This window comes from Halichoeres trimaculatus, unplaced genomic scaffold, assembly GCF_033239565.1.
Source record: "Halichoeres trimaculatus isolate MK-OKI-2021-1 unplaced genomic scaffold, fHalTri1.1 fHalTri1_scaffold_14, whole genome shotgun sequence".
NCBI lineage: Eukaryota > Metazoa > Chordata > Actinopteri > Labriformes > Labridae > Halichoeres > Halichoeres trimaculatus.
The window spans coordinates 14657171-14672186 of record NW_027437192.1 but is presented as its reverse complement, the minus strand read 5'-3'; the positions used below and the strand labels follow the sequence as shown (position 1 = coordinate 14672186).

At 39.8% G+C, this 15016-nt stretch overlaps 1 protein-coding gene, 1 long non-coding RNA gene and 3 other non-coding genes across 5 annotated transcripts; all 5 read left to right on the top strand.

The window, feature by feature from the left end:
- Positions 1-1701: 1701 nt before the first annotated feature.
- Positions 1702-5560, top strand: LOC141803152 (uncharacterized). Its single transcript, XR_012599548.1, has 9 exons — positions 1702-1772; positions 2885-2953; positions 3200-3227; positions 3408-3457; positions 3991-4046; positions 4286-4341; positions 4775-4833; positions 5076-5127; positions 5376-5560. It is a non-coding gene; the product is annotated as an uncharacterized LOC141803152 (long non-coding RNA).
- On the top strand, positions 3496-3634 carry LOC141803599 (small nucleolar RNA SNORA8). Its single transcript, XR_012599587.1, has one exon. It is a non-coding gene; the product is annotated as a small nucleolar RNA SNORA8 (small nucleolar RNA).
- Positions 4378-4515, top strand: LOC141803598 (small nucleolar RNA SNORA8). The gene has a single exon (XR_012599586.1). It is a non-coding gene; the product is annotated as a small nucleolar RNA SNORA8 (small nucleolar RNA).
- On the top strand, positions 4867-5000 carry LOC141803604 (small nucleolar RNA SNORA18). Its single transcript, XR_012599592.1, has one exon. It is a non-coding gene; the product is annotated as a small nucleolar RNA SNORA18 (small nucleolar RNA).
- A 5520-nt stretch (positions 5561-11080) lies between the features above and the next one.
- txnipa (thioredoxin interacting protein a) lies at positions 11081-14614 on the top strand. Its single transcript, XM_074687700.1, has 6 exons — positions 11081-11525; positions 12217-12292; positions 12399-12546; positions 12664-13023; positions 13115-13417; positions 13511-14614. The coding sequence occupies exons 1-6, from the start codon at positions 11270-11272 to the stop codon at positions 13556-13558; spliced, it is 1191 nt and encodes a 396-aa protein (XP_074543801.1). The 5' UTR covers positions 11081-11269; the 3' UTR covers positions 13559-14614.
- The last annotated feature ends 402 nt before the right edge of the window (positions 14615-15016 follow it).

Genomic DNA, 15016 nt, shown 5'->3' with positions numbered 1-15016 from the left:
ATCTTAGCATTGTTGGGTTAATTTGTGAGTTTATTCTGGAAACATTTGCAATGAAAACTTTTCTAAATTCATGTTATCATTAAAAAAAGGTGGGAGAACGTAAGAAACGAGTTCAGGAGCAAGGTTCCCATTTGTCTGTTTTGTATTTAAAAAGATGTAGTACAGTTTTTTCCTCTGTATCTTTCACCAGTTGGCTCTCTTCTGTAGAGCGCCATTATTCTTACCTTGTACCTGAGAACATTTGTATAAAATTACCCGAAGACAGTGACATAGGTTTTAATTAAAATGGAAATGAGGATTTCCCAAACTGTGTCAGATTCTTGTACTTTGTTTGTCCCACATCAAACAAGGATTGAAAATTTTATCTCAAAGTTATTTATGATGTAAGCCAAATTTATGATTTCAAACAGGTCAAAAAGGTTTCAATGTGGGGATGTGTATTTAAGTCATTCCAAGTCTTGCTTCTTTTTCAAAACCTGGTTATTTTAAACTGGACCTTATTATTTTATGTTGTCTATAAACAAGTTGTGTAGAGGACAGCATTTTTTCATAGCAGCAGGTAAACAGGCTGTCAAGGATGAAGACGTCATTGCCTTATACACACTGCTACCACCTGGTCTGGTACCAGTGCCATTAGAAAAGCTCAATATTTATGCGTAGTCAATCGTAATTTATTTAGTTTATCCCTCAATGTAGTTTACCGGTTTGAAAACAGTTAGCTTCCAATTGTGTTGTACCAAATAAGATTAAAGAAATTAAGTTGTGATCCCTGTGTCCCCCTTGACTTTCCAGATCTGGACTGGATAAGCTAAGAGAGACAGCAGACTTATTGAAACACTGTAACCACTGAAAATTTCAGTGCTCATACCTGTCTAGACTTGTAGTTCCTAAAGTTGGGGCCATGAACCAGGGAGATTTAGGAACAGAGGATAACCAAACTGACAGAAGTCTTTTAAGATAAATAAATTACATATTTGACCCTTTATTGTTAGAATATGAAAAAAACTATGGTCAAAAAGCATTCAAACTAAGACTTAAGGCTTGAAACTCCTAGATGCAAATAGGCATCAACTGAGTGATTATCATGCAAATTTGCAATAGGATATTATGTGTAAAAATACCCCCCCTTAAAATGTTTTGTTGATTGAAAATAATACTCACCACAGCTATATTTAGACTTCAACAAAATTTTTCAAAATGTTTTATTTCTTGTTTCTTTGAAACATTTTGTATATGAAGTGTCTCTCCAATGTCCAAACCTTATTTCCTTTAAGTGACGCACTGAAGTCGCTATTCACCGATTTGGTTTGTTTCTGATCACTTCTCTGCAGACACTGCAGTGTGCTGCGCCTTGGAAGGCTTCTCCAAAGCTTCTTTTGAGCTGCATTGCTTGTTACCACTATAAATCATCATTGATTTTTGTTATTGGCCACAGGTTCTCATGCTACATTTTAGTTTTTAGTCCCCTAACACTTCGATAAAAAGGTTCAGTCCATGTTTGCTCTTTTCATAACTCTACCATGGTTACTCAAATACATTATACTAAAAAAAATACGCCATCAATTCTCCGTAAATTCAAGAAATATACCTAATCCTAAAGAACTAAAATACACCTAATCCTAAAGATCTGAGACGTTGAAGTTGCTATGGTTGCAGCACTGACTATCGTAAATCGCACTCAGCAGGCGTAAAACCTCCTATAAATACCGAGGCAGAACGCTCTCATTTCCTCTTACCCGCGATGGATCGTGAGATGAGGAGTGATACAATGGGTAATTATTCGTTTCATACACATTTTCTTATCCCTTAATCGACAGAATGTGTTGATTCACACGTGATAGCTATAGAGACTAATAATATATGATTTAACTCCACATTTTACCATAACGCCTTGGACACCACGTTGTCCCTGTTGAGCATGCTAACTGGGCTAACTGCAGGATTGCTAAAAAAGACCAACGACTTCGGTGAACATAGCGGGTCTTAAATTGTTTTTTTTTTTTATGCGACATTTGTTCTATTGTAGTACTAACAGGCTAGTTTATGTGCGCCGAATGAACACCAAACTAAAAGAAAAGGCTGTTTTTAAATGTTTAGACTAGTTTTACGTCACCCTTTAGCCGGTAAGCATCGCCATTACCATGCACGGAGAGGCCGCCTTTCCAGACAGTAACCGATTTCAACAGAACACCTCCTATCGTCTTTCCAGTTGCATTTCAAGGTTTTCATAAGACCTGAGCTGCCGCTGCAGGAAAAGAGAACACATATTATATAAACGGATCAAAAATATGCTGATGTCTACTGCAATCTAAGCGAATTGAGGGCAAACTTGGGAAGACTATATTTCTGCTGCACTACCCTAACAAAATGTTATACAGACTGTAGTGTAAACGTTCCAATATTTCTCTCAAAATTTATATTTCTTTCATATTGTTTTTCATGTTCACCTTTTTTTTTTAACCTTTTGTGACGCTCTCCAAATTGTATGATGTCTGCGTCCTTCAGTAATCGAAGAACTTTCATTTTGTTTTTGGCCATCCATAGTTTGGCAAAAATACGTGATTATTCGCTGGACACTGGTACTGTGAAAAGGACATCATGCGGTTTTCAGTTGGTGCAATAACTAGTGTACTCCAACACCAAAAGCTCCTTTGCTCGCTCAGTGTTTCTTCCTGTGAGTGCCACAGTGCATACTCCTCCTTGGGGTTGTCCTGTTCAGTGGGCTGATCCCAGAACAGCTGTGGCCATAGTAAATCAGGTTTTGCTTTCACCTCTGCACTGCTGGTTGCTGAACGGTGACAATGAGGCCTGACACATGTTTACTTTGTGGTCATTTAAAAACCACGAGATTTTGGAGTGTAACTAAAAATGTCCTCTTTTGCAGATTACACATGGGATGCTGAATTTAATAGAGAGAAGATGCCACTGAGATGACACAGCAGCCAGTGATGAGGTGATTTTTTGTTGATAAATCTGAATGTTTGGGCTATTTGTGTGCACAGTGTGATCTTTAGTCCTGTCAGGTGGACGACAGACCTCACACAGTGCACAGAGTGATTAATTCTCTTGCAACCCACTGCTGTGCATTCTGCAGCAGTGTTACTTATGAGAACTAACAGATCTACATGAATAAGTTTTTAAGTTGCAATTATATATTTTTTCATGGCACTGAGCCAGAACCTCTTTGTTTGTTTTTTAGGTGCTGCAGCAGACCTCAGACCAGCTTGGTGAGTTTTTTACTATCACTACTCAAATCAGTGAAGCCTGTTATGATGATTGGCAAAATATGTTCAACTGCTCTGAAATGTGATTGACAGCTGCTTCTCTGAACATCATCCTGAATGTAGAGCCCCGTGTGAAGGTTCTGGAAACAGATTCTCATCTTCATCCCTCTCTTCTCCCTGCAGGTTTCTCTCTCTGTCCTTACCTCCTGCAGTGAAGCAGCAATCTGATGCAGGTACTAACATCAGTTCTTCATTAAGTAGAGTCAAAGTGAGCACTGTGTGGTATCTGCAGCCAGCTGTCTAATCCAGCTGGTTTGTTCAAAAGCCAGTGCGAGACAAACACAACATCTGGCATCGTTGGTCCCTGAGCTGAAAGTGCTCAGGGTCCTGGTATTTTTGTTGAGACACTCAACCTCTGGGGCCACATCAGTACTTACATTTGCCCAGATTTCAGTCTTAAGCAGGACCTGATTTTATGTTTTTATTTTAAGTGACTTTTAAATTAATTCGATCTAAAGGTTGCATTTTTGGGAATCGGAACATTAATCTACACAACAACCAATTAGTTAGAATCTCTGTTAGTAATTACTTTAAATTCAGAAAGTGGGAAAAAATAACAGCTTGGGAAATGATGAATCAAAGTGTTGGACACGTGTACAAAAATTATTTACAAGCTCACTGTTTTTATGCATCCCTTCATCAAAAACTTCCCTTGCATTAACCCCTCTGAACCCACACATCCAACTCTGCTGTTTGATTGGTCCAGGTTCCTGCAGCCATAGTGGGTCCCCTCAGTCCCCAGCTGTACGGGCTGTTCAACTGGTAAGTTTTTTTCTGAAACTGGGAACACTGAAAGCTGAGGTCTATCCTGGCTGACTTTTATCTGTATTGTTGGTTGTTGGACAAACCTCACAGAGAAAACGTGTAGCCTTGCTTAACCTGCATGTTCGCTGTCATGAGCCTGCAAGGATCTTACTGCAGAACATTGGAGCACAGGTGTGATGGTCTTAATGTAGTCAATAAACTGGTAACTTACCAGAGGTTGTTTGTGTTGTCTTCAGGTCATAGTGATGGTGTGATGAATATAACATGGCAAACTCCGCCTGCAGACAGATTGGTAAGTGTGTTTGTCTTGTAAGTGTTATACACAGTCAGCACTGTGTGGTATCTGCAGCCAGCTGCCTGATCAGCTGGTTTGTTCAAAAGCCAGTGCGAGACAAACTCAGCATCTGGCATCGTTGGTCTCTGGGCTGCACCTGCTCAGAGTCCTGGTATTTTTGTTGAAACACTTGACCTCTGTCCTCTATCGTTTTAAACATGTAATTTTTAGAGAGAAAAATGATTCTGACTCATTTGCATGTGAGACCAGTGTTTTCTGGTTTGTCTTTTTTGGAGAATTTGGGTATTTTGCACACTCTGAACCCAAAGTTAAGTTCAAGAGGCTAGTCTCACTGTATCACATTGACCTGGATTATAGCATGTGTCCTGGGTTACTAAATTTATCTGTCATTTCTTTATGAATGATTGTCACCTGGCTTTTGTTGTTTTAGGTTTCTGCTGAAGTGAGGAGCAGCTCCACCCCTGGCTCAGGAAGGGTTGAACGCGAGAAGTAGGTTTGACGTGAAGCATGCTGATGTTTAATGCTGAGGTTTATCCCGACTGACCTTTGCCCGTAGGGTTGCGTTGTTGGAAACGCCTCAAAGAACAAACCTGTAGTCTCGCTTTACCCACATGTTCACTGCCATGAGCCTGCTGGGATATAACTGCAGAACAAATGACAAAAGAATAAAAACATGATGGTCTGGGTGTACTTCAGTCATTTATTTACATTTCTTTTTGTTGTTGTTGCAGAAAGTTAATTACCCCCTGTCAGCGTGCCTTCAGGAGTCCCTGCTGATTTCCAGTGAGTAGTTTGTGTTTTCCTTTGTGTGTTAATACTTGGTCATATACCAAGGCTTTCAGGACTCTCTCTTCCTGACTTGCTGTGGACTTGACCAGAAAACAAAATCCATCCCAGCAGGTTCCTGCAGCTCTCAGCTGGAGGAGACCTGCAGGGAACATAAAATTTGATAAATAAACACTTTTTTTTTTCAATCAAAGAGACAATGGTGAATATTCAAACTAATCTGTTGTTTATAATTTGATTTCCAGACAAGGAGACGAATGCAGAACCATTACTGGCCAGCTTGGAACCAACAGCTCTCCAATCTGCTGCCACTGACTTGATTTATGTAATAAGCTTACTTTTGTCATTTGTGACCAGCATGTTACGACATATTGTCAGGGAAAAAAACTGTGAACTTACAGTTTTATTTGAATAAACCGTTTAAAACTCACCCATAGTTTTTTCTCTCCTTTTTTCAATCATGTAAACTTTGACTATCTCATCCTAGTTCTTCAATACCTTTTAACAGCTGGGCTTAACCAGCCTAATTCATTCATATTGAAGATTGAAGGTTAATGGCAGTCAACTCTAGAGTATATGGTATCTGGGGGAACATTCAAACGGTCTGTTTCATTGGCAGCCCCTGAGCTGATACATACAAAACATTTCTTCTGAAAGGTAGTGCTGAAATGCTTCTTTATATTGCATTGAATATTGTTTAAAATTTGAACAAGGAAATCCTGTTTTTAGTTCTTTAATCCAAATGTCCGTCTTTTGTGGCTATAGTGAAATTCAGATCCAAAATATTTCAGAACAAAATGATTCAATGATATTACAATGAAATGTTTGACCACTTTTACAAACTTTCTTCTGTTGAAGTTCTGTAATCCAGTTGCCTACTTAAATCAGGATAATTAGATAAAAGTAAATCTGATTCTTCTTAAAAGTTTTAACATCACAGATTAAAAGTTTTATTTAACTATTTTGCCTGATTTTGAGTCTTGGGCATGACTGATAAACATGACGCAGAGAGATCATTCAAGGTTGTGGTAGTTTGTGGAGCACATGTATTTTAAAATAAGCTAAGCTACACTCCTTGATAAACATTAAAGCTGAAACCAAAATGTTATTTAGTTGTGTGACACCTTACAGTCTTTTAGAAATCTACCTGAATTTATAAAGTTAGTCCACACCAGGTCCATTTTAGACCTGTAGCGTTTTCTCTCCTCCACCAGGGGGCAGTATGTATTTATACAACAGAGGAACAGGCCCTCAGGTTATTATACTTTGTCCTTTAAAGGAGAAGTCTAGAAGAGGAGGGTCTGGTCCTCTAAAACTGATTCCCGAAGCATGCTTTCTTTTCCACCCTGAGATGTGAAATTTGAAAAATTTCAAATATTTTTCTTTTGTCCACCCATGTGAAAATTGTTTCTTGGTGCATTATCCTTGAAACTCAGTGAACCCTTCACAAACCACTCTCTGTGTTGGTTTTCTCCCTCCTGTTGGTGGTCACTGTGGCTGAATCCTCTTTGGAATTTAAAATGACATCTTGTTGTTTTGTGTCTCTTTAAACATATTTCTTCAATTGATACTAATGTCTCCAGTAAAACTCCTGTGTTTTTGTAACTGTTTTGTGTCTCTTTGTAGTTGTGTCACTTCACAGTTGTCTCTGAACAGTTGTTTGACATCTCTTTGTTGTTATTTTTGCCTCTGAAACAGATTTCTGGCTCTGAGTGGTAGTTTTGTTTGCCCAGCTAGTTGTTCGTGTTTTGTTGAACTTTGTAATTGTTTTGTCTCCTTGCAGTATTTTCACGCCTTCAGAGAAAGATGACTTTTTTTGTATCTCTTTGCAGCTGTCATATTGTGTCTGAATGAATAGTTTGTGCCATCTTTTCTTTTGGTCTCATGTGTTGTGGCTTCATTTGTTTGTCATTATCTGAAGTTGTTTCTCTACAATTTTGGCAACTTTGTAATCTTTGTTGACTTTAGTTGTTTTTTTTTTTCTAATGGTGGAAATTTTCTGTCTCCTTATAAGTGTTTTCTCTCTCCTTGTAAAAGATTTATACCATTTTTTTTTCTGTCTCTAAACTTGTTCTCTGTCTCTTTTTAGTTGTTGCGTGTCCTCTTGTAAACATAGTCTAGTTAGTTTTTGTCATCTTTGACGTCTCTTTTTAGGTTTTTTTTTTTGTATGTCTTCTTGATGCCGCTTTAATCTCCAAATGATTTGTTTTTCAGACTCTTTGTTGTTACTGTTTTTGTTTCTTCACAGTAGCTTTGCATTTCTTTTGCTTTTTCTTGATCTTGACGATGAATTTTGATGAATATATTTTTACATACATGCTAAATTTTATTTGTTTGGGTGTTTTTTGGCAACCAAATACTGGTTCAATACTTCTTATTTTTATTCTTGTGTTCGTCTCAGTCTTTCATGTGTTCCTCATAGTTTTGTGTGCCACTGTAGTTAATCCGGGGGACAGATAAGAGAAGTTTTCCATTTTAGCCGGATTTTTGTGTGCCTATTTTAAGCATGTGTTTGCCCATTGGGTTGTTAATGTTTGGCATGTGTAATTTTTAGGGGCTTTTATTACTTGTTTTTCCGTAACATGGGTTCGTCTCCTCAGTTACCTTCTTCTTTAGCAGTTAGCTTCTAAAGTGTTTGTCTCTTTGTATTGGAGCAGCAGTGCATTTTGTTGTTTTGTGTAGATGTTTTCTGTCAATTTGTTGTTGTTGACTTCAGTGTTTCTTATGTTTCTACTTCAGAAATGTATGGTCTGAGATACTTTAGCACAGTTTTCTGGTGTTGTCTCTTTTTTTGAGTTGCCTCAGTGATGTCCTGGTTAGTCTTTGTATTTGTGTAATACCTAAAGGCCTCTTGGGTGTTTTAAATTAATTAAAATCATTTTCCATATATTGAGTGTTTGTATGCACTTTGCAGTTTTTTTATTTCCTTTTGCAGTAATTGTCTATTTTTTCTTCTCTTCCTTTTTTTTACATGCCTGTAGTTGTTTTTTTATCTATTCAAACTTAAACCAAGTTATTTTGTGATAATTTTCTGCCCCTACATGTTCATTTCATATGTCTTTGTGGTTGTTTTGATTCTGCTTGTGGTCTCCCTGCATCACTCTTGTTGTTTTGCATATCTTCGTGGTCTCTATGTGTCATTGTTAAATCCTCATCTATTTTAAGATGGAAAATGCTGATGATATGATGGCAGCTTACAAAATGTGGGTGAAAGTTCAGCCGAGGGAACAAAACGCTCTCATCAACTCCAAAACAGCTTCCAGTCCAAGTGCCAACAAGAAACAGTGGGCTGCACAGCTCACATGATACATGTGTGTTTGGAGTCATGTGACCTGTTTATAGAGGAAACAGTTGAGAAAGAGGAAAGTACATGACCTTGGTGTTGCATTCAAAAACGTCTTTTTCTGAACAGCAGCTCTTCCGATGAAACGCTGACAGCGGTTGCGCTAAAAAATGTGTCCTGCATTCTTTGAATCCACATGTGAATGGTCAGAAAGTTTGGAGGTTAAGATAAATTTCTACACGACTACACTGTTTATTTTTACTTTGAAAAACTTGCCATGTTAAACACACCTACAGAACATTTACAGTTAAACTTCATCCCTCACTCATTTGCTGCTACTCTAAAAGTTTGTTGATGTGCATTCATTTTTTGACTGTACCTGTTGACATTTTATTTACTTCTGAATTTTAAGGTGTAATAACGTTTTTTTTCATGCACTTTTATATTTTTGGATTTCCCATGTTTATTTGTTTTGTGGTCTTATCCATGCTGTTGTGATGTTTATTTATTAATTTATCAAATAATTAGCTTATTTATTTATTTTTTAGATCAAGGCTAAGAGAAAAAAATACATTATCTAAGGATGATGATTTGATTGTATAAAGACAAAATACTGGGCCTCTCTTTTTGTTCAGTGTGAGCCATGAGGCCAAGAGATTGAGGAGGCTGATATATTGCACTGGTGCAGCCAAAGCATGCACAGAAGTACATTTGCAAGACTGAGGCTGCAACCATTTTACAAATCCGAATGTACCTAAGATGATGAGTCCAGGCAACAGCAGATCAGGTTTTAAGCAGACACCCATCATTCTGCAGTTTTTGAGATCTACCATCAAAATAAAAAGAAGTTTAAGTGCTGTTCCATTTATTAGCATGGGGTAGGAACTCATGGCCATCTCTTTCCTCATTTTGACTGGGTCAGGTTCAGGTTCAGGGGTCAAGTTGACATGTGAGAATGATGATTGGTTAGAGTAGGTCATAAAGTGGGATGTTGACCTACCTGCTGAAAGAGAAAGCAGTTCCACCCTTTTAGATCTATGGCATAGATAGACAGCTCAGGTAATTGTTGATCTTTATTTCCAGTGCAGAGAGGCCAAAATGCTGTGGTCTGCTTTGCTCTGTGAGCTGCAATATGAAAAAACCTGGACCTCACTTATTTCTAAACCATGGTTAAAGCAACCCAGCTCAAATTTTCTGTAATCCTTCAGATTTTCATATTTGCAACCCCCTCTCCCTTAGGAAGGAGTAGGTATGACCTAGATATGTGTTTTCATCTTTGTGGAGACAATGTAGCTCTTATCACACGCACACAGCACACCTTTAACTCCTTTTCAGAAAACACTCCTTTTGACAGCTAACCGTTAGCATACTGACAGGTTCTGCCAGGCAGAGCGACTAATGACAGTAACTCAAGACACATTTGCTCTACATCTAAACACTCGTCATACTAACTCAAAACAATATCTAGTCAGAGATTATGAATCTAAAATCTTCTGGAAGGTCCAGACAGGTGTCTTATTTCAAGATATTACAGGAGAAAAATAAACATGGGTTGTGTAATGAAATCTGCCAATAGGGTGGGTAAAGCTTATCGGCTATGTTTCTAGGGCTAAACATTTATCTTACTCGGAAAACTTAAACCCTATTTTGAGAAACTTGACAAAATCATCTTTCTTACCCCATTGGTAGACTTCTTAGCAGCAAGCCAGATTTCAAGTTTTATTCTTTATATTTGGAATTAAGATGTTCATGTGAACTTCTCAGGTGGATGTGACTTGTGACAAAGTCTAAAGTTACATTAGTATATTCTGAAAATGTGCACAGTATGTGTGCTTGTGGTAAAAGCTACGTTTGAGAATTTGATTATGATAGAAACTTGGCAAAATTATAATCTGGGTGTATAGTGTAGGCTTATTTTTTTAATGAAAAACGTCTACAATAAGGATGAGGTTGGCTGTTAAAGTGAAATAGAGCTTACAGTAAACTTTATGAAATGTATCTATGGGACATGTCCTGGCACAGGTCCGTCCTGTGTCTCAAACTAACAGATTTTTAGCGTCAGCACTGTTAAAGCAGGTCATAAATAACAATTATTTAACCTGTAACCCACAGGTTGTGTTGACCATGAACTGTAATGTCTGCTATGCAACAGTTCAAAGTGGTGGTGACCCCTCCACAAACTCTTATGTCAGGTCTGTGCTGTCAAATCTCTAATAATGGTGTTAAATTATCCAGAAACAATGTTTAACTCTTCATCAAGCCGAGTGGGTTCATACCAGGAACTGTCCTACTTTTCTTTAATGGCATACATCCAAAAAGTACTTTCTGTTTATAATTAGTTTTTTCCACACATTATTTTATGAATTTTAGTCCAAACCATAAGATAGTTAAGACATTAATTTTTCAGAATCACCCTGTGCTAATGAACGAGTTCCACCTGTGTGACTCATGGGCACAATGATCCAATCCTTTCCCGGGTTTCAGTCTGTTTACTACAAATGTACTTTTCTTTCTGTTCCTCATCCACCTTCAGCTTCCTGTCTCACATCTGCTGAACATGCTCTACATTCTGAAAGCCACGCGGTGTCCACGCGTCGCTTCTGTGCGCTGATTGGCTAGAGCCGACACAAACAGAGTATTTCCACCAATGGGAGTGGTGTGCACGCGCTGAGCCATGCTGTTCACCCTGGCTGCTCATGGCTCTCAGAGGCTGGTCATATAAAAGCTGCGGGACCGTCTTTGTTTACAGCAGTTACTGAAAGACACACAGTGAGACAGTATTACACTATTTGCCGATCGCTTCACAGCGGTTTAATCGATAAGTTTTTCTGTGTAGGATATTCTGCATCAGCAGTCATGGTGGCAATGACGAAGCGAGTGAAGACCTTCCAGATTATCTTTTCGGACCCCACTAAGAGTTTTTACTGCGGGGGGGACAAAGTGTCCGGCCGGGTGGAGGTGGAGGTGAATGAAACGACACGCGTGTCCGCAGTGAAGGTTCTGGGTCTGGGCTGCGCTAAAGTGGATTACTCCAAAGGCAAGCAGCGATGCAGACAGGAGGCCGAGTATCTCCGATATGAGGATGTACTGCGGCTGGACGAGCAGCCCACAGGTACGGACATTTATCCCACTGTAACCCTCTGCAGTGCCATATCTCTACTGCACACCCTGTTATCTGTCAAACATGTTAGCGTAGTGAAGATAACTCACACGTGTCAATGTCAACACGTACAGTTAAACTACTGTGGCCCGTATCTATTGGTGCATTGGCCAAGGGTTGTGAAAATGTCATCATTACCCTGATGTTAATGCAAATCAACATTAATTGAATGCCCCCTAGGGATAAAGGCAGTACACAAGTTTAGTGTTCTGATATATCCAAGACACTTCAGTGCTTTGACTGATTTCATACTTTTGGGTAGTTTTTCTACTAATTTATGCATTCTTATATAAGACTGTAGCCATAGCATCATAAGCAGTCTTGTGTTGAGTATCTATTTTGCACTAATACTGAATCAGTTGAGTATTTTTAGTCTTTTCCATTTATCAAAATCACTATATCGATCTGACTGTCTGGCTTTGAATGCAGCATTACTGTGAAACGCCTTTCATTTCCCATACTCAGAGTACATTACAGGGAGTCTCCCAGACAGGATATCTGGAGAATTACTCAGCTGGTGTTTCCCATGATGACTCAGACTCCCAGTGTCACTCAGTCTCATGAGGGCAGCTGTATCTAGGACATAAAGTTACAGCACTAAAGGAGTAAATGGTAATAAAACTTTATTTTATTTCTTTTCTAGACTCTGACGGATCGGTGGTCTTGAGACCCGGCAACAAATACGAGTATGCCTTTGGATTTGAGCTCCCTCATCAAGGGTGAGACAGAGTTTAATTATTCATCATCAGTGACATCATTTTCATCACAGGACTCTTTTAGAAATACTTTTGGTTTTACTTATTCCCCGTCCATGTGCTTTCACAGGCAACTGGTGTCATCATACAAGGGGAAGTTTGGCTACGTACACTACTATGTGAAAGCCATTATGGAGAGGCCCCATCAGGCCCCCCTTGAGTGCAAGAAATCCTTTGAAGTGGAGGAGCCTCTGGATGTGAACACCCCTGACTTGCTGGTGAGTTTGCTGACATAACAGGGATCTGTAGATCTGGAAATGTGATCTCTCAGGTGTCTTCGTATTATGTAACTCAGGTGTAGGGTTTCTTGAGTTTGAACTCCTGTGTTTCTGTAGTCCCCGGCAGGTGGATCAAAGGAGAAGAAAGTTACCTGCATGTTCATTCCTGATGGCCAGGTGTCGCTCAATGTGAAAATCGACCGCCAGGGCTTTTGTGAGGGGGAGGATATCTCCATCAGTGCTAAGTTTGAGAACACCTGCTCTCGTATTGTGGTGCCTAAAGCTGCCATCATCGCCAAACACATCTACCAGGCTAATGGACGCACCAAAGTCTTCCGTCAGAAGCTCTCAGCTGTGCGTGGAAACCACATCATCTCTGGGATGTGTGATGCCTGGCAGGGGAAAACCATCAGGGTGCCCAAAATCAAACCGTCCATACTGGGGTGCGACATCATCCGTGTGGAGTACGCCCTCATGGTAAGCTCTCAGTCAAGTAGCCATGGAGATTTGTGTTTTCTCTCTTTTTGAAGTATTCAAAGTAACATTAATGTTTTAACTCTTCTCCCAGATCTACGTCCACATCCCTGGCAGTGAGAAACTGATCCTGGAGCTGCCCCTGGTGATCGGGACAGCTGGTCTTGGCAGCCGCACTAACAGTGTGAGCAGCCAGGAGGGTTCAGTCAGCACAGCCTCACAGAGCTGGGTGTCCCTCAGGATGCCCTCTGAACCCCCCAGCTACTGTGACATCGCCAGGGACTGCCGCCTCGACCAACCACTCACGCCACTGCTTGATGACGTTGATGGAGACGAAAGCCCCATCTTCATGAACGTCCCCGCCTTCCCATTCCCGCCCCCTCCTGCATACTCAGAGGTGAGAATCTGAACTTAATGACAGTCACTAGAAATAAAAACTCTTCTTTTTGAATCAACAAGTGGGTAATTAATCTGTGTTTTCTGTCTTCAGGCTGAGGAGGAGTTTAACGGCAACGCTCGCATGCTGCCGGTCTGTTGAAGTCCAACTTGAACTCATGAGCTGTGGTCCACTTCTCATGGGCCGATTGTCTAACGCACTTGAAAAAGGAGCACAAGGTCCAAACTTCAGAGTGCCTGATGGAGATGTAAAGCCAGGTGTGAGGAAATGGACAGATCCATGCTCACCTGTTCGTTCGCCGTGCTTCCTCACCTTTGCCTTCTTCACTTGAGTCTTCCTTCTGGAGCTCATCAGGTCCTGTACCTGGAGGCCGAGTCGCCAAGCCTGTGCAGCGCTACATTTCTGAATAAGCTGTTCCTTTCAGAGACCCCTCAGGCTGCGGGGGTCCACTGTCCAATCAAAGACACTTTAAGACTTTATCATTTGGGGCCAAGAAGTACACGAGTCCGTCCCCGCTTGCTGTGATATCTTTGCTTGTTCAGGGTTTGTCTTTCCTCGTCATTCCAGTCAAACTCTTGGTTTTCAAAGATTCACTCGAGGATCAATCCTTTCTGTTCATCAGCTTGTGTTGCTGTAAAGAATCTTTCAGGATATGAATGAGCACGTAGAATAATCTTTCTCTCCTTTGATGCTGAGAAACCTTCCTCACCATATGATCCTGTCCCGTCTCTGTGTTTGAAACAAGTGGTGTTCTCCTGTATGTTTTTTGCACTTTTTGGTTGATGCATTTTGCTCCACTACTGCCTGAAGAGTTTCTGTTTTGTTGTCTTTTGTTTGAACAATATTTGTGATGTGGAGAGTGATATCTTTGTTTTGGACTTTAATGAACCTCACGTTTTATTTCCATTTAAGGGCTTAGCCTATCTTAGTGCCAAACTGGTTCCATACACACACTCCGGTCTGATGGGACACACTCCCTGTGAGGTTAATCACGTCTCTGCAGTTGTCCTAGACAACATTTCATTCCACTTTTGGTGGCTTCATAACTTCTGTTCTTTCAGGGCGCAAAGAGAATCACTGTTAAAGACTGATTTGTGATTGAGTATGTTTGCGTTGCATCCTTATACTTAAAATGAGTATTTTTGTATAAAACCCTATGGGTTATATATTTTTTACAATAAAGAAATGTTAAAAATATGCAAATTGTTTGCCTTTTTTCTTCAAACTCTGATTTTACATCAGATATGTTGAGTTCTATTGAGAGTCAGCTTGTAGTGGGTTGGATTTTAACAATTAACTTTCTGGACTTTACTCCCTGCTGTATTCCTCTCTTAACTTTCTTTAACACACCATACTAAAATAGACTACTTTCTGAAGTCTAATAAAATTACATGTAGTCCACCAGAGTCTGAGTAAAAGCTGTATCCATGGAAACAGTCTGCTATGGAGTAATAACAGATAGCTTCTCTGACCTGTTGCAATGTAATGACCAATCAGAATCAAGTATCAAGGCAGACACGGGGTACCTGTTGTATTATCCCAGCTGGAAAGTCAGCTTTGAGACAAAATCAATATCAAACTTTTGTTTTTACCTTTAAA